The sequence below is a fragment of the Conger conger genome, chromosome 11 (assembly GCF_963514075.1).
Source record: "Conger conger chromosome 11, fConCon1.1, whole genome shotgun sequence".
Taxonomy (NCBI): Eukaryota; Metazoa; Chordata; class Actinopteri; order Anguilliformes; family Congridae; genus Conger; species Conger conger.
The window spans coordinates 27,641,151-27,666,426 of record NC_083770.1 but is presented as its reverse complement, the minus strand read 5'-3'; the positions used below and the strand labels follow the sequence as shown (position 1 = coordinate 27,666,426).

The 25,276-nt window shown below is 42.1% G+C and overlaps 1 protein-coding gene across 3 annotated transcripts; it reads right to left on the bottom strand.

Moving 5' to 3' along the window:
• Nucleotides 1–1,799: 1,799 nt before the first annotated feature.
• Nucleotides 1,800–22,748, bottom strand: adrb3a (adrenoceptor beta 3a). 3 transcript variants are annotated; one of them, XM_061260724.1, is made up of 2 exons: nt 20,781–22,748; nt 1,800–2,097 (listed from the first exon to the last, which is right to left on the bottom strand). In XM_061260724.1, the coding sequence occupies exons 1-2, from the start codon at nt 22,070–22,072 to the stop codon at nt 2,091–2,093; spliced, it is 1,299 nt and encodes a 432-aa protein (XP_061116708.1). In that variant the 5' UTR covers nt 22,073–22,748; the 3' UTR covers nt 1,800–2,090. The 3 variants fall into 3 exon arrangements, with proteins under 3 accessions (XP_061116708.1, XP_061116707.1, XP_061116706.1); XM_061260723.1 differs by lacking the exon at nt 1,800–2,097 and adding an exon at nt 3,013–5,658; XM_061260722.1 differs by lacking the exon at nt 1,800–2,097 and adding an exon at nt 5,666–6,236.
• Nucleotides 22,749–25,276: the final 2,528 nt, after the last annotated feature.

The following is a 25,276-nucleotide window of genomic DNA, read 5'->3' as shown; positions in this document are numbered from 1 at the left end:
TTGCAGAGAGTACTGCTGGATTTATGAAATGGCCAAAAAAAGGCAATTCCAGAGAGCAGACAGGTCAGAAAGGTCCCCTGAAAAGAGATCAATTGGACAGACTGTAGGCTAATGCTTACTGGTTGCTTGTCTGTTTCACAACTGACCAGACAAGGTCATATATTAAGTAAGAAATGTATATCAGGCCTGGATTCATAGACAGTGACAGGGAAGATTATTGCATATTGTATATTTGTCACACATTTCAAAAGTGGTGTAGTCTGGATGCATATCACTACAGTATATGTGTAACGTTCAGGCTACATGAGAATAACATGTCATTATATGTCTTCCTGTATTTTAGGTACACCTTTTTTCAGAAGTTAAATAGGGGACTTTTGTGACCAAAACAGAATTGGTGTTTATAAATATAGAATTGGAACATAATTAGTAGGAGGTCATACTTGTGTGTCACAGTGCACTGGTTTGTATGCAGTGTGCACCTCTCTTTGTGAGCACATAGCAATGCAGTGTTCTTGTGAGAGGAGAGGGTCTTGTGATGGTTGCCAGGTCACCTGGTGTTTGTGCTGGCCCTGCTTGCGGTGCAGCCTCCCAGACACCATCATAAAAGGGCTCATTGAAGTCGCTCTGGGGGCTGGAGGATTATTGCTCCTTATCTCAAAGAGATGCTCAGTGTTTTACACCTTTGATAAGGAACATTCTTCATCCCTAAACAGGCTAAGTTTAGAGTCTCATTCTGAGACCTACACTATTTCTGGGGTCTATTTTGCCGTCTATCCTCCCCTTCTCCTTACTGGACTGTTTGATGTAGTGATCAAGGACCTGGGTTTGAAACCCAGGGGCTGAAATCCCTGGTGCAGCTCTACTATTTTAATGTTTAGTAATGCAAATAACCTGAAAGCAAACATGCTACATACTAATATATAATAACTAGTATTGTATGTTCATATCATAATGTAATATTTAGTATCAGTAGTGTAAAAATGTATAATACAAACTAAACAATTGAATAGATAATTCCTGCTGAGCAAACAAAAGTATGTTACTGTACTATTACATTTTTGGTTGGTGAATTGACCGGATTGTGGGCTTTTTAACAAATGTATGCTGGAATGCTTCCCGACTGTATTTCCTTATTTATTCGACCTCAGTTTGTCACACTGCGTCAAGTGGTTTCTTTATGATCTGCGTTCTTAGAGTGTTTGTGCAGTCCACTGTGTCCAGCTTCAAAGATGCCACGCTTCCCCAGCTCTGTCTCACTGAACTGCCCCTCATCCCAGAGGGCCCTTTCATGTGGCAACAAAGGGAAGATAATAAGATGCCTTGTTCTTTTTCTCATATTTGACATTGGTGTTTAACCACCAGTGATTTGTGGAAGACACTTCACCACAAACACTGTGTCTCAGTTTCTGTGCTGCAGGTCGGACCTTATTTTAGCCATTCTGATATCTATGGATCCTGATTCTTCCCTTTCCAAAATGGTGGAAATCAGTAGCGAGAGTGACATAATGGTCAAGAAAGGAAATAAGGAAAAATGTGTTCTATTTAAGTAGCCCTGGACCAGGACCTGAACCTGAATCCACTGAACAGAGATACATATTATAATAAAACAAATTGAGCCTTCTCGTTACACTTCTAATGCACTTATCGTACATGGTGACAGAAATTCACACACCTAGCTCTTAGCAGTTTCACCTTTTGTATAGTGTACTCTAGATGTTCCATCAGGGAGGTGTTCCGCTGCTGTTGACGCTGACCTGAGTGGTGTGCTGATCCGCGTTTGGATAACACGCTGCTTCTCACCACTCCGTGTGTGTTGTCAGTCGGTGAGACTTTTGTTCTCCCTGCTTCATCAGAAAGAGGGCTGGCGCAGCCTGCTGGGGAGTGTTCGCTCAACCAGGGAGTGCCTGTCAGTCATGTGGCTGTTTCCATTGGCAGCCTGTCAGCTTTGACTCTCATTTTGTGTCCAGAACATCTAGGTGGGCTGGTGTCACTCACAGGACTGAAAGGGACCTTGCAGGCTGTTGTCCAGTGTAGTGGTGTTGACCCCTCTCCCCTTTATTTGTGTGGCCACACACAACACGCCGAGGTCATCGCCTTTGAACACAAACAGTAGAGGAGCTTTGTGTCATCCGCAGTGCCTTCCCTGACTTTGATCATGTTTGACGGCCTGTCTCACAAACATTCAGAGCTGTGGGTGGTTAATCTCGCCAGTAGATGCGAGAGTACGATTACCCTGGCTTTTCCGAGCCGCCCCCACCTCCCCACCCCCCACTCTAAAGTAAAAAAGAAACAGGAATGACCTGATAGGCATCGAGCTGAACTCCCCCAGAGTAGGAGCCAGGCTAATTGTTTCCATCCACGGGAGCAATGCAGATAAGACTGTTTGTGCTGCACAGACGTTTCTAAATCCTCTGACACGCTCTGACAGAGTGTGGCACTGTCCAGCACTGTCTCTGGCTAAGTAGGTCCATCTCACACACACACACACACACACACACACACACACACACACTGTCTCTCTCTCTCTCTCTCTCTCTCTCTCTCTCTCTCTCTCTCTCACGCACAGACACACACACACACTCACACACACACACTGCAAATGCACACACACAAGCACCAGACCAGAACAAGACACTAACAGAGTTCATTGGATTTCCTCTGCATTATAATATAAATATAAACTGTTATAAGCAGTGGGGAGTGCTGTGGTGTGGCCTCCACAGAGTGGAATGGGAAATGGGGTTTGTGCATGTGAGTTAAACGTCGCCTCTCAGTGGTATGCTTTTCCACAGCTGACTTGTGTACTGCAACTCTGCACTGGCAACAAAAGATCCTCAGAGAAGGCAGAGATCTGGATTTATAACACAGATGTCCCTCTCCCTCCTGGGGTTTGATTCTCAACCTCTTAACATGCTGCCATGGGAACACTCGCAATTGGATTCACCGGTCTGAAGGAACACATTTTTAACAATCCCCACTCTCGTCCCACACAACACGCATACACGACTGTCAGGTTCACAGTCTAATTTATTTCCAATTCCTATTTTTCATCACCAAATTGCTAGGTTTGGTTGTGACCAAGGAGATTTTTGGTGCCCATATTAGTGTCGGGGCTGATGTACCATGCTTGTGTTCCTTACTGATTTTATGTGCAGTTCTAAGTATTATAATTGGTTACTTCTACATTTGCTTTGTCATAATCCTGACTCCTCCGAGCCAATATTTGACAATATTATTTATTTGCACCCAGGGTTGTGACATGACACATAAACAGCAGTCTGCAATCACATCTTTTTGGCAGAAAAATTGAAAAATTATGAAGTAGGCATCCAAATAATCTGGGGTTCAAAGTATAAAAACAGGATGTTGGAAACAATGTAAATGTAATAGGCTCTGCAGCAGTCAACAAAATGGTGTCAATCTGGTGTTCATGAGAACAGGTGGACTGTTCATATACACTATATTACTATATGTTTCATTATATGTATTCATATATATTACTATACATTTTACTATATGCCAACACCTCTCATTCATGTTCATATATTTGTGCGGGTATGGCTGTTTTGGGAACCAGCATAGATGTGCAAGTACTGTATAACCCCCTTAACTGACCAACCAAAATAATTAAAAAAATAATGACATCTATTCTTGATGCACGTTAAACAACATCAACAACAACAATGACAATCACTGGAACTTTTTTTGAAATAAGTTAGGAGTAGGAGAAATATTTCCAGATAGGAAGGGCATCACTGTCTGTGCCGTGCATTCCATTTCAGCACTTCCAGACCGCGGCAGAATTACTTACGATGGATCCGAATCTATTATAATGGCTGTGTTACTGATTCACTGCACTATCATAGTTCGGAATCCTTCAATGGATCAATATAGTGGAACCATATATTTCTTTATATTTTAACTGTTTTTCTTTCCCTTTAAACATATATCGGGGCGACATTAGCTCAGGCGGTAAAAGCAGTCGTCTGTCAGTCGGAAGGTTGCCGGTTCGATCCACCCTGGGTATGTCGAAGTGCCCCTGATCAAGACACCTAATCCCCGAATGCTCCTGATGAGCTGGTTGGTGCCTTGCATGACAGCCAATCGCCGTTGGTGTGTGAGTGTGTGTATGAATGGGTGAATGAGTAGCATAAATTGTACATAAATTGTATATAAATTCCAACCATTTACCATTTATATGAATGGTTAAAAAGATTGTGTACAGTTTTGTTTTTAACTTTTATCTCTGTGTGAAAGTGCCTGAACATTTTCCTCAGGAATGTATTCTGGGGTGAGTCAGGGGGTACAGGTAGGATGGCATTATCTTGTCATAAACATCTGTATTGTATACAAAAGAAGAGTGAAAAATGACAATCCTAAACAATTATTGAGACCGCATCACCTCATGCCCTGAAATTATATGCATTTCATTTATTTTAAAAGTTAAAAGTCTTTTTAGTTATTTATAAAATTATAGGAAGGTGAAAATGTATGCCCTACGCACCTAATGAAATCATCCTCTGTGTCTTTGGTATTTCATAAATGTTAATACAATGTGCTTGAAAGACTACATTCAGGGGAAGAAATAACATTTCCTGTGCCTACATGTCACCTTGTGCATTTTAATAATCTAACTAAAAGGCCCCTTCTTTAAAAAATGAAGTGGTTTGTTATCTTGTCTATTTTATGATATCTTGTTATCAATCAGGCATAAATGCTTCAGGCTCACAACTGTGAATAATTACTGCATCTGTGAAGATGGTGGTTAATTTTGTGAGTTGGAGTTAGGGTTTATTGTTCAAGCGTTCAGATGGAATCACTGCTATCAACACTATGCCCTTCCAAGGTTTGGTTATTTCTCCATGGGAAAGATAAAGTACATTGCATTATTCTTCTCTGTAAAGGACACAATACTTGAGAGAGAAGTTTGGTAGGACAGAAAGCTTGATAAGTACAATGGCAAGAATCCTGCATTAGCAATGCTGCTAAACATGTGCACATTCACAGATAAAAGGAAGGAAAATCTAAAAGTACAATCGTATTTCAAATGCTACCTTTTTTTATACAAGAAGTAACATACTTTGTGCTTAAAAGTCCACATTGTATCACTGTTACACATTGTAAGTGCTCCTGTCCGGTATGATTGTGCTGAACTCTGGTACATGTTACAGTTCATTGTGAATGAACACTGAGACGTACAGAGCGTAGTCAGGCTGAAGGTTTGACCACTGTGTGCCAGCTCCTTTTCCAAAGGCCACGGCATGCCCAAGCCTTCCTGCTGGGGATGGGAATCTGTGCTCTGTGCAATGGGCTGGGACCTGCTTCTCAGTGGCCGAGGAACAGGTCCGCTGCAGGGATGGAAAGTCTCCCTCCTCTCCCGGGTCTCCTTTCATCCCGATTCTGCAAACACCAGGTATGTTGGCGCTCAACGTTCTCACCAGGGAAAGCCTGTCAGCAGCCTCCTTTTGGGCATCCTTTCCCCTTTGGCCAATCACAGGCCTTCCTCTTTCTCTTTCCTGTAAATCTATGCTGTACCATTTCCTTTGATGGCGCACTGACTCACTGGAGCAGCCAGACAGTCTGGTGAAGTCTCTCTCAGAGTGTTGACATTCCAGCTCAAAGACTGCTCATCTGTCACTTTCCTGTAGAGTGAAACTGAAATGCAAAGATGATGTCAGTGCTTTTGGCTATGATTACATATTAACCATGAAGTGAAGATTAAACTTGTGGCAGGGTTAGATTCAGTTATGGGAAATGAATGTGGCGCAACTTCTTGGAAATTTTTGAGATGGAAAAATATCATTATAATATATCATACAATATCAGTTATTTCAGTTATGTGTTTACACGATATGGAATTGTGGCTGGAATAGATAAAAAGTGTGGAAATGTTTATAATGTATTTATGAACTATTGACTATGACAATAGTACATTCATTTATTTTGTGTTTGATATCTTTATGTAAGTGTGCATCTGAGTAGGCGTATATCCCTTGTTATGCTTATCTATGCTTTCATTTTTTAAGTTGCTCAACAGTTCCTACAGGGGTTGGGCGAGTTTGTCCTGACAAGGAAAGAAAACGGCAAAATTTGATGGCAGTTTTCTTTTTTTGGTGTGTTTTTTCATGCTCCGTTTGTTAAAGTGAGGAGTGTCTATTCAGATGGAGCTTTGATGCAGCTGAGATGACAGTGAAGATAGGCCATCCTCAGGCAGTGGAAAGGCTGATGTGCAGCTGTTGAAAAAGAGGTTTTAGAGAAAAAATAATAGAATGGAATTCACAACACTGAGGGCCAGCCCTGATCCTGTTTCAGCCAGTGGTCACTCAACATATTGCTCTCTCCCTCCTGTCTCCTCCCCTCCTCTTCTGTTGTTCAGGCCCTATGCTATGGAGTTTCAGGTGGAGCCTCAACAGGTATGGGCTGTTAGCTGGTTGCTATCATAAATATGGTCATTGGTCAGATAAGTGTGCTCTGCTTGCTGGTGGCTTTTAGTGAAAGATGACAGTCATGGTGGAAGGACGTTAGAATGTTTACATGGGTGTTTCCATTCGATCAAGCACAGACTGGGCTCCCCTACAGACTGCTGTCATGGAAGTGCATGTTTCATTAGGCTTTTTCCTGCTTTCGTCTAATTGGTTTCAGGTCATCTTGGGTTCAGATTTGATTAGTCTGCCTTGTCTGTTTAACTTAATTTGAATCACTGAAGTTCATCTCATATGATCTATGTGACGAGACGGAATCATGCATATCCCTTCGACACTTGCTTCTTTTTTAACTTACAGCATATCCATTTAAATGTATTGTATCTTTATGTTTCACAAGTGCAAAGTATTGAATCTAAAAACCTGGTAGGCCTAATTTCCCACAGAATACTATCTAATGTACAGATAATAACATTAGAAAAATAGAAATATCTGACACTGCTCTTTTCGTGATGGTCGAGTGGTGAACAGAAATACACAACAAGAAGAAATAAAAAAACAAAGTACATAACTAAAAACATTGATACATTATCTACATAGTAGAGATAGACAATTTATACAAAATGACTGTATGATGCAGGCTTAAAACTTGCTAGTGATTCAATATGGAATTAAGGAAGCAGGTTATGCCTTTTTCAGCCTTTAATTGCTTTAATTGCCATCTTATTTTTATACATCAAAAACACAACAGTAGTGCAACACTTGTGCACAAGGCAAAAGATGTTGATTGCTATAAATTGGGAGCTTTCTTCCTTTCTCTTGTGCCCTGCCCTACCTCTTCTCTTTTCTCAAAATGCCTGAGATGCTATCGACGACCATACATGTCTCCACAGGAAAATATAAACAATACAGACCATTTATTTGCTATCTGGGGGGAAAAAAGGAAAAAACAAAATGAAAAATGTTCTAAGTGCCTGCTGACCTGTTCATCTGAAGAGCTAATGTGCATTTCTTTGAGGAAACGGGCCAGTTCTCTGATCCCCAAAAAACGCACGGAACCCGAACCCTTTGCAGGCCTTCAGGCTGGATAATTAGGCAGAATGCTGTCCGTATGTTGCACCTCTTCTGTTGCCTTAAATGTCCCACACGTTTCTATTTCTTCATTTGCCAGAAAGCTCTGCTGAAGACGTCATAATGATAGTGTGCACGTGAAAATAATCAGAACTTTGTGCCATAAAGATGCTCTGAATCCAGACCGTGGAATGTGTTGCGGGGTTACTGAGAGCATTTAAACTCAAACACACTGTGCTCGTGGGGCAGCAGGTCAACAGCTGCACCATCTGGGCATCATGACAACTAGCTGCTGTCAGCCTCACAGGCCAAACGTAATGGTGTGGATAAACTGGCTGGGGATGGCCCTTCCAGATCAAATCTGCAGATGCAATCAAACAAATTTCCATATGTGTCCCGATTTTAAAAGCTAGATTTATCTGCCACCTCCTCCTTTTTTAGAGTGCTTTAAAGAACTATCTGTGTGTAGGTGTTATTTTACATACAGATTCCTTGAAAACAATAAGATTCTGCGGTAAAGGGGATGTTTAAATAAAGTGCTGGGCTTGCTTCTCTGTAGGTTTTATTTTGATGTCTTTTTGAGAAATGTGCAGTGGTAAATAACACAGTTTGTCATAAAATGGATCTATTGCAGGGTTTTAAAGAAAGCTTAGTGTAACATTACCCCTGCGACAGCCTGCCAACCTCCCAGCCCACCCCGCTCCCTTGTGGTCAGTGGAGCCACTGCCCGGACTCCACAGTGAGTCACACAGCTGAGAAAGCAGGAAAGCTGTCAACCAATCAGAGATGCTGGAATTCAGGGCTGACTACAGACTATAGGTGGATTTATTTATCTGAATCGTGTCTTTCTTTAGGCCAGCTTGTTAAAAGGGGAAAGTAGTGCTGTGGTTAGCAATGGGGACTGTCCAAAGCTAGTTTCATGCTAACGGTTTATCTAGGAGCCCGTGTTACAGAGAGGAACAAGAAGATCCAAGTGTTTTTAATCAAAATCTTCATTTGCATTTGGGCTTCAAAACCACCTGGAACAGATATTTGTCCGTATTAAGAACTTTTTGTCTAAAAAGAGCAGAGTGTTTTTGTATTGTTTTGTAACAGCATAGAACAGAAAGACTGTGAGATTATGAGCAAGACCCCATGGATATATTATATCACCTAATTATATAAACTTTTCAGATCTGCAAGCCATCAACATCAGGCATACATGGAGGTATACACTCAGTGAGCATTTTATTAGGTATTTATTTGACTTATTTTTATGATGGTTATGTTTCATTGTATAGCATTTTTCTGATTTGGTAGGATTAAGACCATATTTTTTAAAGTACAATACTTGTCACTTAATGTGCCACAGGAAAAACATTACCATTGTGCTGTAGAGTGAAAAGTGGCGGTAGGCTACTGTGATTTATACAAGAGCAAATAGAAAGGGTTTGTACATTCATCTGTCAGCATGTCAATTTCCTCTTTCGTTTGTTTTACAAACAGGAGTTGGCTGCAGAGTACATCTCTCTGGAAATCCTGTGTTAGTGTATGCAACAGATATGTGCGTTGGACCATTTTATAGTATTTGTCTTAAGAATATTTGATGCTCCAAATGGTGAAAATAATTAGGTTGTACACCCTTCTAAGTTCTAAATTGCCTTGCATACATGTACAATTAGCATGACTACATTCCTGAATGATGTAATTAACCCCATAAGGAAAAGCTTAGTGAAATCCTCAGACAAATAATGCGGCCATTTTGTTCCCTATGATGGACAGCAATGATTTCCCAAAAAGACTATCCATTTCTGACTTCTGGAAATCTTGGTGACCTGAACAAGAAGGATATTTAAAACTCAGCAAAAAAAGGAAAAAAGCAGTTGTAGAATATGCAGTAAAGAAAAGCTCTTATTGCAGGCTCTCCATAATTTGCTCAGCCAAACATGAATTATCATTTTACACACTGACCTGACTTGTATACATTTACCCTCTAATTGTTTCAGGTAGATCATTTCATCCATGCACATGCATTTCCACTATAATTACAGTGCAGTGGTTGTTTTATTGAATGTGTGCAAAAATGGTTGCTTGGTCAATTCGTGTAATGGGCCAACTAAGGCTACTGTTCTTTGTCACCTGCTGTACTGTGGATGGATATATTTTCCCCACAGCTCTCAATGTAGTGGGTGCTTCCCAACAGCTATTTTCTGCTGGAATACTTTCCATACCAAATAAGCATTAGCTGAAACAACAACACCAGATCACAAGGTGAGAAGACTGTATAACTTGTATTTTTAATAGTTTGTGCATCTGTGTATTGTACTACCCTCCATCCAAACACTCTTATTACTGGAGGCTTCACCATTGGTTATGATTTATGATGCCTGCCCTTCTTTACTGCACTAAATCCCTTCGCACGTTGCATCAGCAGCAAGATGGACCAAGTGGATTTTTTCTTATGTGCCAGGTACCCTAGCATCTCTGTGATATATTTTTTTTTAATTAAAATGAAGAAATGGGAGAAGCTGATTTGTATGAAGAAAATAACAGGCTTATAGTGATCTGATGGCTGACATCATTCTGGAAAACATTCAGAATAGCTTAGCCGTGATTAATGTTTATTTTAGCTGATGCTGGATGAACGTGCTTTACTACATGTAAAGTTCATTTACAGGTCATTAGACCACACTGGCCAAAAGGATAGGGACTCTCCATGTCCTCAAACTAGCACATCACTGGCCCAGAATGCAAGGGCTTCAGGTGAACAGAACAACAAATGTGGGATGAATAAAGCAGCCATTATAGTTCCTGAAAATTGGATAATGGGATTTTTGCCAGTAGTGGTAACTGCTGACAGCCTCTCAGCTGGGAGTAGATGTTTCTGGAAGCTGGGTATTATTCCGGACCGCTCACCGGATCAGGGCCTGTTCTGATTTCTGGAGAGAGATAGCAGCCGACAGTGCAACCCCTGTAAAGGACACTACAGTACCTCAGTTGCTCCCTGTAGTCGTTAGAGGAAATTCTTGGTCCCGTTTTGCACCAATCTTATGATATCTCAGATATGTAGGCTACTCCACCACATTCAGACAGCAAGGCAGTAGTCACCCTGAAAGCCACTGAAATGGTGTTAATGTTTATGGCTCCATAAAAAATCAGCACTACCAACTTGGCCTCCATAATGCTGTAATATACTGCACACTGTTGTTTGATTAAACATTAAAGAGTTTTTCCTTCAGAGATGATGCGGAAATGGACTGTCTGAATGTCTGTGCGCTTTGAGATATCAGTAACCGCCTCCACGTCTCCCATGGAGCCCACCCTTTTCCCCAGAAACCCTCATCCGCGGGAGTCTGCCCTTTCCCTCGACCAGGAGGTCATGCCATAACCTCAGGTCCACAGTAGAGTACTGGTAGGTCTGGCACTGAGTGGGTCTGTACACATGAGACTCCCATGAGCCAAACACAGTTCCAGAGGCTCAGACATTTTCTTCTCTTCCTGACATGCATTTTGCATTCAGAGGTGCTGCTTGCTGTTGACATGCTTCTGGCCTGCACTGAAGCAAACACCCCACAGTAACCCCGCAATGGTTCTCATCCGCATTTGAAAAAATATCCACACTTAACTGGAACTCCAGCCCAGACACCAAGTTTGCATGAGGTCACCCGCCAGAAAAGACGACAAGAGACCTGAAATGTATTTTGTAAAATGCTGTCGTGCTGTTTGTGAGTTTAACCAAACAGCATTTAGGCTTAAAACTGCAGTGCTCTGTGTGAATGTCTCAAACTGATTTGCTTATTTGAGTTGGCTGGGAAAGAGCAGATCAATTTGTAATAGCTTGTATTGCAGCAGGACTTCTTTCTCCCAGACTAATTTACTTCAAATTCATCTCTTTTACAAGCTCAGAGGGAGGTAATAATTTTAATTAACTTTTAATTTTAAAATTGTATAACAATAATTTTATAACTTTTGACTTGTCAGAGAAATGTCCCTTTACTGAGGAATTAAAAAAAGAAACTGACTCCTTTAATTAATGAAAGAACACATTCAGATTGATGCTATACTTACAAAGTTAAACAATTCATTTGAATGATAAACAAGGGTGCATTTTGAGCCTCTTTCTGAAATTTTGACATGTTATGTGTGAGATACCTGTGATATGTCAAGAATGTACTGGTGGCTTTCCTGAGAGACATAAGCCCTTTTTGATGGAGTGCTATTTTTTCAAATGTTTACTGAAATGTTTTCAACTGAAACCCACAGAGAGATGAACAGATTGCCAATGGATTCAGTGAGGGTGAAGCCATAAATTGATTTAAAAAAACCATGGCAATTTCAAAATACGTTTCAAGGCCTTGGTCTGTACTACCTCCACGCTGGTACCTTATGAAAGCTCATCTCTATAAACGGATGCGGCCTGCATGATCTGGCTGACTGTAAATCGCTATAAATTATTATTCACTCACTAACTCAGCTGTCAGCTGTTTTTATTATGTGTTTTGTGGGGCTACAAGATCATTTAAATCCCTTTGACTTGTAAACCTGAGGCATTATGGCAGCACAGTGGGATTATATTTATGGAGGTGGGTTCATAGTCAGAAGGCTATGGCATTGTTGATATGAACACTGCATGGTATTTTTACTGGGGAAACTATATCCTTGGGGCTATGAACTATAAACTGGATTTTGTGATTTATGTCAGCTAAGCCGCAAAGTAATGGGTTGCATCTGCCTCTCTGACAGTTACAACATTGCAATCATGTTAAACATATGAAGTGGTTTCAATTGCATGCCATTCATTGGGTGTCCTGCTCAACAATGTGAGAAGTCATTGTACCTCACAATGTTTATTTATCTAATCGGGCTGTTTTTATTTTCTAATACAACCGGAATCTTGCAGCACAATTGCAAGTGGAAATCCTCGAAGATGCCCATGTAAACATTCTCTATTAGCAATTTAGATGTTTCTTCAACATCTTCCCCCCCGGTCTCTTTCTGCTACTTTAACTGTCAGATAGTTTCTTTGACGGTCCTGGAAGGATAATACATCATGAATTGTGAAAGGCCTGAAAGAAGTCGCACATAAGACTGGGGAGTGTGTACGTGACACAATCGTCTAGACCCTTCACATGTTGGTGTGGGTACCCTCTGCATGACCACATTTCTTCTTTTTTTTTTAAATGCCCTTTAAAAAAGCAGCAGAAACACTGTTTATACAGAAGCCTGGTCTCTGTATCCTTGCACTGAACTTGCCAACAAACTTTCCCGTCCCATCAAAATGAAATGAAATGGAAAGCTGAGCATTTTTGTTTTTGCCCAAAGCTTATTCATGATCTGCACACCTTTTTTCAGCTTTTCCTATAAGAGCTTGAGGCTGGCAAATATGCGCAGTGTACTCACTTACACCATGTCCCTTTCGGAAAAGACATGGTGTAACATGCCTCACAAACAAAAAAGGGTGTTGGAAAACAGGCACAGGCTGTCTTCCCACCTGAAAATGGAGTGCTCCCTCAAAACCAACCCACCCACTGGCTGGGAGACTCCGTACGCCTGGTACCCACTGACTGGGAGACCCCGTACACCTGGTACCCACTGGCTGGGAGACCCCGTACGCCTTGTACCCACTGGCTGGGAGACCCCGTACGCCTGGTGTGACTGAGAGGACTCGGCACTCAATCTGTCTAGCCTGTGTGAACCACTCATTTATCACCCGGAGCGTTCCCCTGTGTTCGCCTTTGATCCTGTGATTTATGCTTTCCTAGGCCGCTGGCTTCTCTTTCAGCCCTGCGCACAGTTACAGAACGAGCTGTTTGTTTTCTCTCTTGTTTCAGCTCGGTTTTAACACGACTAATCATTATTAAATATCTGTATTAGATTCTCCTCTGCCCCCCGCCCTCACTTCCTTCCTCCCCTCTCCTCTGTCCGCAGTCTGCGTTCTACCCCCCTGACCTGTGCAACCACAGGCAGACTGACACCCAGACCGATAGACAGAGCGGGAGAAATGGACAGTGACCTTCCTGACCAGCTGTTTCATGGACTGGGCTCGTTAGGGTAATCTCTAAGGTGGGGCTGGGTGACCTGCCCCCATGTCAGGATCCTCCTCCATCTCTCTGTCCCTGCCCGGCAGACCGGCCACTGGGCAGACGCCATATTAAGGCGCTACATCAGAGGTTAACAGGGGCCACACACTCTGTCACATACACTCAATGAACACTCAGGAGACGAGCTGTCAAAGAAGGAGCCCAATTTAAAAACAGTTAATAAAGCTCATACGCATGATCTCATTGACATTTCCTCAATCCATCTTGTAAAAGGCTGCACTGTGAGCGTGATATATAATCCCCCTCGGCAAATTAACTGCAGAGCATACTGTTTTTCTAAAAAAATTTCACAAGAACAAATTGGACAAAACCTCTTTTATGTTAATGATGAATTTGTTATATCGGCAGTAAACTGGATATTGTGAGAAAAAACAAACACTAGCTTGCTGGGAACCCTCTGTGCATTGGCAACTAGTCATACTAATATGTTGATGCACAAATTAAGCGTTGTATGTGTTGCGTTTATGGTTGTGGTGGTACAGTATTACCGAGGAAGAAACCTGCCCCTGCAGAGAGTGAAATGTCACTATAAACATATAACCATTATGGAAGTGGCCTGTGGCTGGATACTTCCTGAATAAGGGAACTCCTTATTACCAGTCATACCGTTCTGAAGGGATAGTAGACTACAGTGGGGTGCAAAAATTTGGGAACCCCTGGTTTAAATGGATATGAATACGATCGAAAGAAAACCTGAACTAAATGATTAAACATGACCCCTTTCTGCAAATGTTAATGCAAGATTGCTTTTTATTTTCATTTTTTACTGTTTATAAATTATATTTAAAAAGTTAAAAAAGCCCTGTGCAAAAGTTTGGGAACCCTTTGGAATATTCTTCTTTAGTCGTTAGGGCTTCAATAAGTCAGATGAGTATAATAGGGCTGAACTTGTTGTCCAAGGACTTCAGAATGAAGATGGCTGATTTCCTCCAAGAGGGAGAAGGGTACAAAACTCTTCATTATTTAAAACAACCTATTTCCACTGTCAGAAATATTATTATAAAATAGAAGATAAATGGAACAGTTGAAGTCAAGGCAAGGTCCGGAAGACCAAGAAAGATTTCAGATAGAATGGCACAAGACCTGGTGAGAAGTGCTCACATCACTGCAAAAGAGCTGCAAAACTGAGTAGCAGACACAGGTCTACCTGTTCACAGGACAACAATACAACAGACTTTAAACAACAAAGACCTACATGGCAGAGTTTCCGGAAAGAACCACCTCAACACAAAATTAAGTGTCTGAAGTATGCAAAAGAAAACAGTCAGAAGTCTGAAGCCTTTTGGAACATTGTGCTTTGCATTGACTAAACCAACCATTTTTGGCCACCACCAATGAACGTATGTTTGGAGAAATAAGGGTGAAGCCTTTGTAGAGAAGAATACCTTGCCAACTATGACGCATGGAGGTGGATCCATTATGCTTTGGGGTGGATCCATTATGCTTTGGGCGACATGGCTCAGGCAGTAAGAGCAGTCGTCTGGCAGTCGGATGGTTGCCGGTTCGATCCCCCGCCCGGGCTGTGTCGAAGTGTCCCTGAGCAAGACACCTAACCCCTAAATGCTCCTGACGAGCTGGTTGGTGCCTTGCATGGCAGCCAATCGCCATTGGTGTGTAAGTGTGTGTATGAATGGGTGAATGAGAAGCATCAATTGTACAGCGCTTTGGATAAAGGCGCTATATAAATGCCAACCATTTACCATTTAGTTGTGTGGCAACTGGGGACACAGGAAATATTGTGCAATTGGAAGAAAGAATGGATTAGTTCAGACACTGAAGTTGAAGAGAAGTTCGGTTTTCCAGCAAGACCATGATTCAAAGCATACCTCAAAATCAACCATGAAGTACCTCCAGGAAAGACAGATGAAGGTTTTGTTATGGCCTCCACAGTCTTGAATACTATTGAAAATCTGTGGAGAGATCTTAAACATGCCATACATGCAAGGAGGCCAGAGAATATTTCTGAGCTAGAGGTAGGAAGGATGGGGAAGAATTCCAAAAGCGAGAATTGAAAGACTTCACTGGGTACAGGAAGCGTTTGCAAGCGGTTATACTAGTTGCCCAAGGAGGAGTTACGAAGTACAAACTAACAAGGTTTATAAAATAAAAAGTAATCTTGGTTTAAAATTTGAAGAAGGTCAAGTTTACTTATGTTCTCTTGAATATTAATTGTAAAAGGCTTATTGACCAGGGGTGCCCAAATTTTTGCTCACTACTGTATATCACTTTTGCTCACTCTGCTTTTCTCTCTCCTTCTTCTGCAGGGATCTTCCCAGCACTCTCCATTCCCCTGGCTCACAGTACCCCTGACTCTCATTTAGTTTGAGCATGTGATACATTATGGTATTGAATGGTGATGTAGTCGGCCATAGTTGGTTGTCGCAAGTGTAGCCCAGGTGGTAAAGTACGACAGGCGCACACAAGATTATGGGAAATACCCACATATTTATTTTCCTCTAAAGATTTATTTTAGATCATGAATTACACCTGTCTAATAACAAGTTCTTGATCAGATTTTCAGTTGGAGCACTGCTGCCAAATGTGGCAAATTGAGTGTAAAAATAAACTGCATATAAACTGAATCCACTGCACAAAGCAGCAGTTAGGCTCCGAAATGTGCACCATAGTTTCTCTGCCTTTGTCTACGAATGACTGCAAAAGCCTCAGCAAGAGCAATTACAGTATTTGGACATAACCATGTCTTTAAAATGCTGAATGTTAAACATGTTGTGTATTCTGTCTCTATTCATGGACAGTTACAGTAGATGCAGAAGGGAAATCACCAAGGAAAATGGCCAAGCACGTTTTGCAGATTTATCATATTTAATTTTATTATTATTTATTGATTTCTTAGTTTTTGTCATGACATTGCCCTTTCTCAGTTTGTTCTTACACTTCAAATATAAGAGAAGCCCTTAACTGATGTAAAATATTTAAACAAAAAGCATTTATTCATCAAGAAACAAATATTTTTCTCAAAAACGTGTCATAATTTTGGCACCCCTTGAAATTACTATTAATAAAACATAGAAGTATTAATATTTCCACTTATTATTTTACTTTTAGTCTCGGAAGTCTCTTTCACTATGGAAAAAAATTGAGATTGTACACATGCCAAAATCGCAGCAGGCCAGCGCACAATTGAAATGAGTCTAAAGGTTGCTGACCTTCATTTGTAAATCAGGAAATGGCTGTAAATAAATAGCTAAACACAATGCCAAACTCCACTATTAGGGCAATAATGAGGAAGTTTAAAACAACTGGAGTTGTGATAAACCTGCCTGGATAAGGAAACAAGTGTATATTGCCCTCGAGTGCAGAAAGGAAGATGATTAAAGAGCCAAAGAATTCCCCAGTGACGGAACACTGCGGAAGTTGGGTGAACCTAGGTGTCGCCAAGTGTAGCTTGCCTCCATGGCGGCAAGCTACAGTATTTGTAAGGACTGTCAATGGAAAGTCTCTATGGTCATCAAACCACAAATGTAAGCAACAAGAGTTTGCTGAATGTCATAGGAACTGGTACTGTGTTCTGTCTGTCGGTACATAATCCACACTGTTAAATAGGGTGATGGATATGTGCGTTTTTGGAGCTGTTTTATTTCCAAAGGTCCTGGAAACTTTCTTAGGATACATGGAATCATGGACTCCATCAAATACCTGGAGATTTTAGACCTAAGATTGTTCTGCCATGAGGCTAAAACTGGGTCTTGGGTGGATCTTCCAGCAGGACAATTATCCAAAGCATCCCCCCAAATCCCAAACAGTGTGACTAATCCTAACCACAGAATCAAACTTTTGTAATGACCACCCCAGTTCCTAAACCTAACCCCAAATTAGTCCACAAGCAAAGCCCACAGCCTGATGGATCTGGAGCTAATAAAGTAGGAGGATTGGTTTCAGATTCCTTTTAATGTGTTCTCCCACCTCACAAAATTATAGAAGGCTCAGTGGTAATAAACAGTAATAAAAAATACATCGTAAAATATTTTAAAGGCTACAGATCCATTATTAGCTGAAGAAATGAATAAATGTCTAACATCATTTTAATTCTAAGTAAAATGTAAGATGAATGTAATTCAATAATAAGAAAATTACGAAAATAAAAACACGTGGACGTTGGAATAGTGTATCTATAACGGGTAAAAATTGAGTGATTCGCTGCTTCGGGCTGGTTTGGTACTGTTTGTTTGGAAGTGAGCCTAGCATGCTGTAGAAATAAAATAAAATAATAGGCTATTAGTTTTGCGCCAATAATTATAGAATAATTAATTGGACTTAGTTTCGATTTCGTGAGGCGAGCTAAGATAGCCCCGGGCAAGCAGGTATATGAAAAAAGAAAACTAATCGAAACGTTAGTCTCCAGATTACAGTGTGAACGTCTACAAGATGTACAGTGTGCGGGAAATATGTTTCCACAACTCTGCATCAGTGGTGACGGCGCACCGCGAGTCCAAGGACATCCGCCTCCTACCCTGCACTCGTAGTGGTCTCATGTATTCTGTCACACATTTTTTGCTCGTAAACAGACTTTCCCGTTAGGCGGACGTGTGGTGCCTAGGTGATAAAGTTTATCAGTTGCTGAGAAGTGTTGAACGAAGGGGCCCTCACCGAGACGCAAACAGTTCACAGCCCCCACTTCCAGTGAACTCATTCGCAGCCCCAAATGCACAACATCCGCTCACGTTGTTCCAGGAATATGCACCATATAAAAAAAATACTATATATCGACATTTATTCAATAGTTTTCCTCACGTTCGTAGAAGTGTTGCACAAATTGATTCAAAATCACCTGGCAAATCGTTGTTGAATATCTAATGTGTTGCTATTGGGATTTTGGTGGTCTAATCGAATAATTGAATTCTGCTGTTTCCAGTTAATGTTATCAATCACATTTCAGAGAAGTATCAGCTTTCTTATATTTTATGACACTTCTGTGTGAATTACTTTAAAACAATTATTTCTGAGCCACGTTTTATTATAGCAATATTAGCAGAGGCTTTGGAATAATTTACAACAATGACTTATATTATTCATATTCTGTTGACAATTAGTTTGTCAACTGTATTAAACATTTATTGCTATAATCTAAAAAAAATATTTACAGAATGATGGGCACACATTATGCCAGGAGATTGCATGATTACTCTGCAAATGGTTCACTTCTGATGAATGGATTTACAAAAATGAAACATTAAGGATTTCATATGGAATAGTCTCCAGTTAATGGGTGACAAAATGTATAGGTATAAAAGTCCTATATAAACAGATCAATGTTATTATATTTCTGAAAAGTTGTGGAAATGTTTATAATAAATATTTTATCTTTTAAATGTGTTGAAAAAACTAAATAAATCATCTTTCAGGCCATGCAGTTCCCACCAGACTAACACACACAATGTCCCCCAATTGTCTGGCTGTTCTGAATAATAAGAGAAATTCACATAATCTGAATCTGGTTTCTGTTCCTGAATCTCTAATTTGCAGTTGCCATTCCTGATTTGCAGTTTTTATTCCTATTCCCACCACTGGGAATAGCACATCATACTTTCCCCCCCAGATTGTATCCAAATTTAAGAGAAGAAATATTTTTTTGTAATGAAACATTTTGCAGCTATTTTTTGGTTTTGAAACGTCTGGTAGCTGGTTGACCAGTTAGACCAGCATTATACTCAACATGGTTTGACCGTCTGAAGCTATGTTTTGAAACAGCTTGTAGCTGGTATTTCAAGATGGTCACAGCTGGATTGTACACCAGGGTACAAATTAAAACGCCAGGGCAATCGTACTGGATTATTATCTACCTTAAATTAACAACTTGGCTCATGCTGTGGTCATCTCCAAGAGTCTAATGGAATTTAACATACTTAGTCCACAGCCCTTTTTCCTGAATAAAGTTGAGATATATATTACGGATTTTGGTTATATCTTTGAACATATCTTTATTAATTTCTTATGTAATACATTTACATTTTTAAATGTAAGCTCTGTTGTTGTTGAAGCTCAACAATTCCATGGAAAGCAGTATTGTTAAATTTCAAAGCTACATTAGATGAATAAATATTTAATCTGTTGGATCATTGTGTTCAATTATATAATATGGACTGAATACTAGCAAAAGAACAGAAAACAAAATGCACTCCATAAATTTAAACAAGATGGTTATAAAAATGACTGGCATTTCCTCATCATTTTTTTGGCCAATTCATTTTTCACATAAATAGTAAGATTTATTTAAATGTTACTTAATTTGATACATTTTTGTATTTGATCCCATTTACAGCCTATACAAATATTTACTTTTTATTGCAATTAAAATAGTTTTTATTCTATTCAGTATTTGTATACAGTTGGTATAATTTAGTAACAGTGAATTCTTATATGCATTGTCTACATGGTGCTGATTTATTGTATTTAGCAAAGTTATTGCAAAAAAAACTCTTTAGTAATAATGAATGCAATTTAGATTGTATGAAACTCAAACTCAAACTCGTGTTCTCAACATTACAAAGAAAATTTCACTGCTGCATTCACAGGGGACATTGCCAGCATTTTGAGATCTTGTATCTGAAAGGCATTAAGATTAAGGAAGAACTCAACGGTAACTACACTGTTTGGACCTCACATATCAAAACACTGATGTCATGCTGTTAAATTTAAGTGGCTTCAGATACGAAAACGTACAAATTTGACAAGAATTTAAATGTTCTTAAACATGATTGCTATTTTTTCATCTCTGTTGCTTAAAGTTTTTCATTGTAGAATGTTTGTACAGTTCTCAAATATGAGCTGCCAGACAAGCAGATACACACAGCTCTACTTCACTTTCCCCACAGTGACTGCATTACATTGATCGTCCACAAACAAAAGCCATGTGGGCTTTTCTCACCGCTGCCTTCTTGCTAATCCCGTCTCATTCATAACCAAGCATGAACATTGATTATAACAGTATGCTTTCTGAATCACTTGGAGCTAAGTGGAACCATTCACTATTGTTCGATAGAATGGAAACCTCAGTTGCACTCAAATGCGCTTCTCATTGTCAAAGCTTCTTTTTTTATCACACTTTGAATGAAGACCCTGTCCATTAGAAGAGATGATTCATAAACTATTTTTTAAGACTGTGGCAGCCCCAAAAAAACGGTGATCACTACAATTTAGAGACAAAAGGAGGCAGACTGAGGACTGAAGATGAGATGAGACTTACAGTTCTGTGTCGGGCTCGGAGAAGTCACTGAGCCGCATGCTGCTGTTGGAGTGTGGGGGGGCTGGAGATGGCTCCTCGCTCCTGGAGCTGCTCTGACTGCTGGCCAGGCTCTCGTCCTTCTGGACCGGGGGCGGTTTGTGGAAGGAACCCGCCGCCCCCGTTTCAGGCGAGCCTCCAAAGCAGGGGCAAAGAGTGCGCAGCTCCTTGTAGAGGGTGTTCATGCGCGGAGTGGGCAGCCACGGGCAGCCCAAGAGGTTCTTGAAAGCCAGGCGGAACTCAGGACTGCGGCAGTATATGAGGGGGTTGAGGCCCGAGTTGAAGTAGCCCAGCCAGTTCAGGATGCGGAATAGCGTCCTCCCGGGCATGTTCCTGTCAAAGACGTTGATGATGTTAGCCACGAAGAAAGGCAGCCAGCAGATGGTGAAGGCCCCCATGATGAAGCCCAGTGTTTTCAGGGCTTTGTGCTCCTTCACCACCGTCAGCCGCGACGGACGGCGCTTGGAGTTCTTCCTGCGGGAGGACCCGGTGCTGCTGCCCGACCGCGGCAGGTTGTTGTTGCCGTGGTGAGGGGGCTGAGGCGGGGGGACCGCGCCCTCGCCCTGGAAGCGTAGCCGGTTCTTGTCTATGAGCCGCATCTGCCGCGTGGCGATGAGGAAGACGCGGGCGTAGATGAAGATCATGATGAGCAGAGGGATGTAGAAGGACACCACGCTGGAGATGATGGCGAAGGGGGGGTTGGTGATGAAGTCGCAGCAGGTCTCCACCGCGTAGCACTTGAGGGCCTCGTCGTCTTCCGCTCGCCAGTTCTGGTTCATGATGGGAACGAAGGAGGTGAGTGCAGAGACGGCCCACACCATGCACACGATGACCCGCGCGCGGCACTTGTTGATCAGCACCTTGTGCCTGAGGGGCCGGGTAATGGCGATGTACCGGTCCACTGCGATCACGCACAGCGTCTCGATGCTGGCCGTTACACACAGAACGTCCACCGAGGTCCAGAGCTCGCAGGACCTCCGGTTGAGCTGCCAGTCACCCGTAACCACGATGGTCGCCCCCAGGGGCACAACTAAAACCCCCATGATGAGGTCGGCGCATGCCAGGGACATTATAAAGATGTTGGTTATGGTCTGCAGCTGGGAAGTTCGTGTAATGGCGATAATGACCAGCAGGTTGCCCACCACGATCAGGATGATGATCAAGACTGTGAGCACTAACAAGCTCAAGCTTTCAAACTGCGCCTCCGTGTCTAGTGTGCCGTTGATAGTGCTGCTGTTGAGCAAGTGATTGCCCATCTTTGCCAAGGACGGGCTTTCAGCTGCAGCTTATGTTGTTTACTGTATGAAAGCTAAATGTCAGCGTTCCTTGTAAAGTTATATTGTAGTTAAAAAACACCAAAGTGAGAATAGGTGACATTCTTAAGTTGTATCCCTAACTGATTGCTCATTTCCCCAAATTAATAGAATTTGGCCGAACCTTCCTATCTTTAACACATTTCCCCTCGATTCAAAGAAACAATGTTAGATGAGATTCTGACATATTCCACTTAATTTTCACACATTGCTGAATTAGTAATAGAACTGCCATTAAAATGGCCTCTTTTGCTTACCATTATATATTCGAAAAAGATAAAGCAGAAATGTCCTCTGATTTCAGTAACAGTGGCATGTTTGTACTGTCAAAGCATAGTATGTTCCCATGTCCAAAAAAAAGCTTTAGATCCTGTTTGCTTGTTAGTCACTGATATGTCCATGTATAGGAAAGGAAAAAACCACTGAGCAAATTAATTCAAATGGATTTGAAAATCACTCCAGCTTTCATTTGAGTGGAAACGGTCTTCCTGGTGAAGCAGTCCTATTGCGGAGAGTTTCTGGTTTGGATGGGTTCTTGTGCCCCTTTTTCCTGCGCTGTGTGACAGCAGTGGCACTATTGGAGAGAGCCGAGCGTGGGTTCGCACTCTGCAACGTCTCGTCCCGCCTTCCCTCCCTCCCTCCCTCCCCCTCTCTCTCCCTCGCTCTCTCACTCGCTCTCTCTCACACGTGCTCTCTCTCTCTCTCAGTTCTCAAAGAGCTGGAGCACGGAGTGCTGGTCGCACTCAGGCAGTACTGACTTTAATCACTTCCAGCCCAAGGGGAGGGGCTGTGAAGTGTGCCTCTGTGGAGACGCGCTGTGCCATTAAAGAGGCAGCGAGGGACAGGGACCTGCTTGCTCAGACGGCCGGCGCTGGCTCTTCATCACACCGGGGCCTTTCTGGGCTCTGCGGGAGGTCTCCGGGCTTGTGGCCCGTAAACCGGCATGATCTGAATGTTAAAAAGAAGAGTGTAAATGACTTATCGTCAAAATGCAAAGAAACTGGTGGGGTCAGTGAGTGTGGGTGGGAAAATGCCCTGAATTGTTACACAGCCAGGCTTTGAGGACTCCTTGTTGTTTCTGCTTTCAGTTTTGCTTAAAAAAGGGTTTGGAGAATGTTAAGGCGTGAGAGTGTTGCTGTCACTTGATCTTTTCCAAAGGAACCTGAATGACTCTTTCAATGCTGGCTGAGCAGATAGGCATCTCCGTTCTACACCCAGGAACTTGTGTCACAGTTTCACAAACAATAACAGTTTTACTTTATAAATGGTTGGCATTTATATAGCGCCTTTATCCAAAGCGCTGTACAATTGATGCTTCTCATTCACCCATTCATGCACACAATCACACAATCACACACCAACGGCGATTGGCTGCCATGCAAGGCGCCGACCAGTTCGTCAGGAGCATTTGGGGGTTAGGCATCTTGCTCAGGGACACTTCGACACAGCCCGGGTGGGGGATCGAACCGTCAACCTTCCGACTGCCAGACAATTGCTCTTACTGCCTGAGCCATGTCTCCCCTTTATTCTTCATGCTTCAGAATACATAGCAGCTATCTGTGCACTCCCGGAAAGCGTATGTACTGATGTACTGCGGTATAATTTTGTTATGCATGATGTTGCAGCCCTTTTTAGTCATTGACTCACCTAAAATTGAGGGGCTAAGTAATCAGACAAATGAACACATTCTGAAATAAAATCATATTTAGTTCTTGGTTCAAAATCCTGTGCATTCCATGACTGCCTGAAGTTTGCGACCCATAGACATCACCAGACGCTGGGTATCTTCCCTGGTGACGCTCTGCCAGGCCTGAACTGCAGCCATCATCAGTTCCCTTTTGTTTCTGGGCGTTTTGCCTTCAGTCTTGTCTTCAGCAAATGAAAAGCGTGCTCAGTTGGATTAAGGAAGGGTGACAGACTTGGCCAGTCAAGAAGATTCCAGGTTTTGGCCCTGAAAAACTCCTTGGTTGCTTTACCAGTGTGTTTGGGGTCATTGTCCTGCTTCAAGGCGGGGCCCCAGCCAGTACATTTTGAGGCATTTGGTGTGATCTGAGCTGACGTTTCTGGATACTTCAGAAGTCATCCTGCAGCCACTTCATCATTGAAGATAATTGAGCTAGTTCCAGTGGCAGCCATACATACCCAAGCCAGAACACTACCTCCACCATGTTTCACAGATGGCGGGGGGTGGGGGGGTGGGGGGGGGGCTTTGGATCATGAGCATTTCCTTTCTTTCTCCACGCACCCATCTGCCCGTAAGACTTTGTTCCAGATCTCAAATGTACTTTTTAGCAAACTCTAAACTAGCTGTTCTGTTCTTGAGGCTGATCAGTGCTTTGCATCTTGTAGTGAACCCACTGAGGGTATTCTGGTGCTGGTCTTGCTTGGCATTTCTATAGCGCCTTTATCCAAAGCGCTGTACAACTGATGCTTCTCATTCACCCATTCAACACACACTCACACACGCACACACGCACACACGCACACACGCACACACCGACGGCGACGGCGACCAGCTCGTCAGGAGCATTTGGGGGTTAGGTGTCTTACTCAGGGACACTTCGACACAGCCCGGGCGGGGGATCGAACCAGCAACCCTCCGACTGCCAGACGAATGCTCTTATTGCCTGAGCCATGTCGCCCCCCTTTTGGTCTTCTCTTTATGGTAGTATTTGACACATCTTTGCCTGCATGCTTGAGAGTGTTCTTGATCTGATGCTAAGACACACAGCTGGTGAAGGAACAGCCTGTATAAAAAGGTTGTGTTTCCTTCATGGAGCACCCAATATCGATGTAAATACTTAAATTACATTTGACAGTCTGCTCTTTCCTGGCTCCTGTAAGGACAGGAACAATATTTTTGTATTTAAGTGTATGTCCTTAGACGTCATTATTTCTCCCTCTGGCTACTTGATAAAATGGTTCCTCTTTTGCTGTAATAGGACTAATCTCTGCCTGAATGGAATGTGTATGTTGAAGCGCAGAAGTCATTTTCTGTTGCTCTTTCTAGCAAGTACAGGCACATGAGACCCCCCCTACCCGAAGTGGAAATCACTGGCTTCCCCCTGCCCAGGCATATGAGCACTAAAAATAATTGATGCTTATCTCGCCCACAACTCACGCCAGCCTTGCACAATGAGGAAGAAC

Coding starts and splice junctions, on each gene's coding strand:
- adrb3a (XM_061260722.1), bottom strand. CDS start 22,072: ATGGGCAATCACTTGCTCAACAGCAGCACTATCAACGGCACACTAGAC. Junction 6,237..20,780: donor TCCGAGCCCGACACAGAACT/GTAAGTCTCATC, acceptor CTTTTTCAACAG/CTGCACATCAGCCTTTCCAC.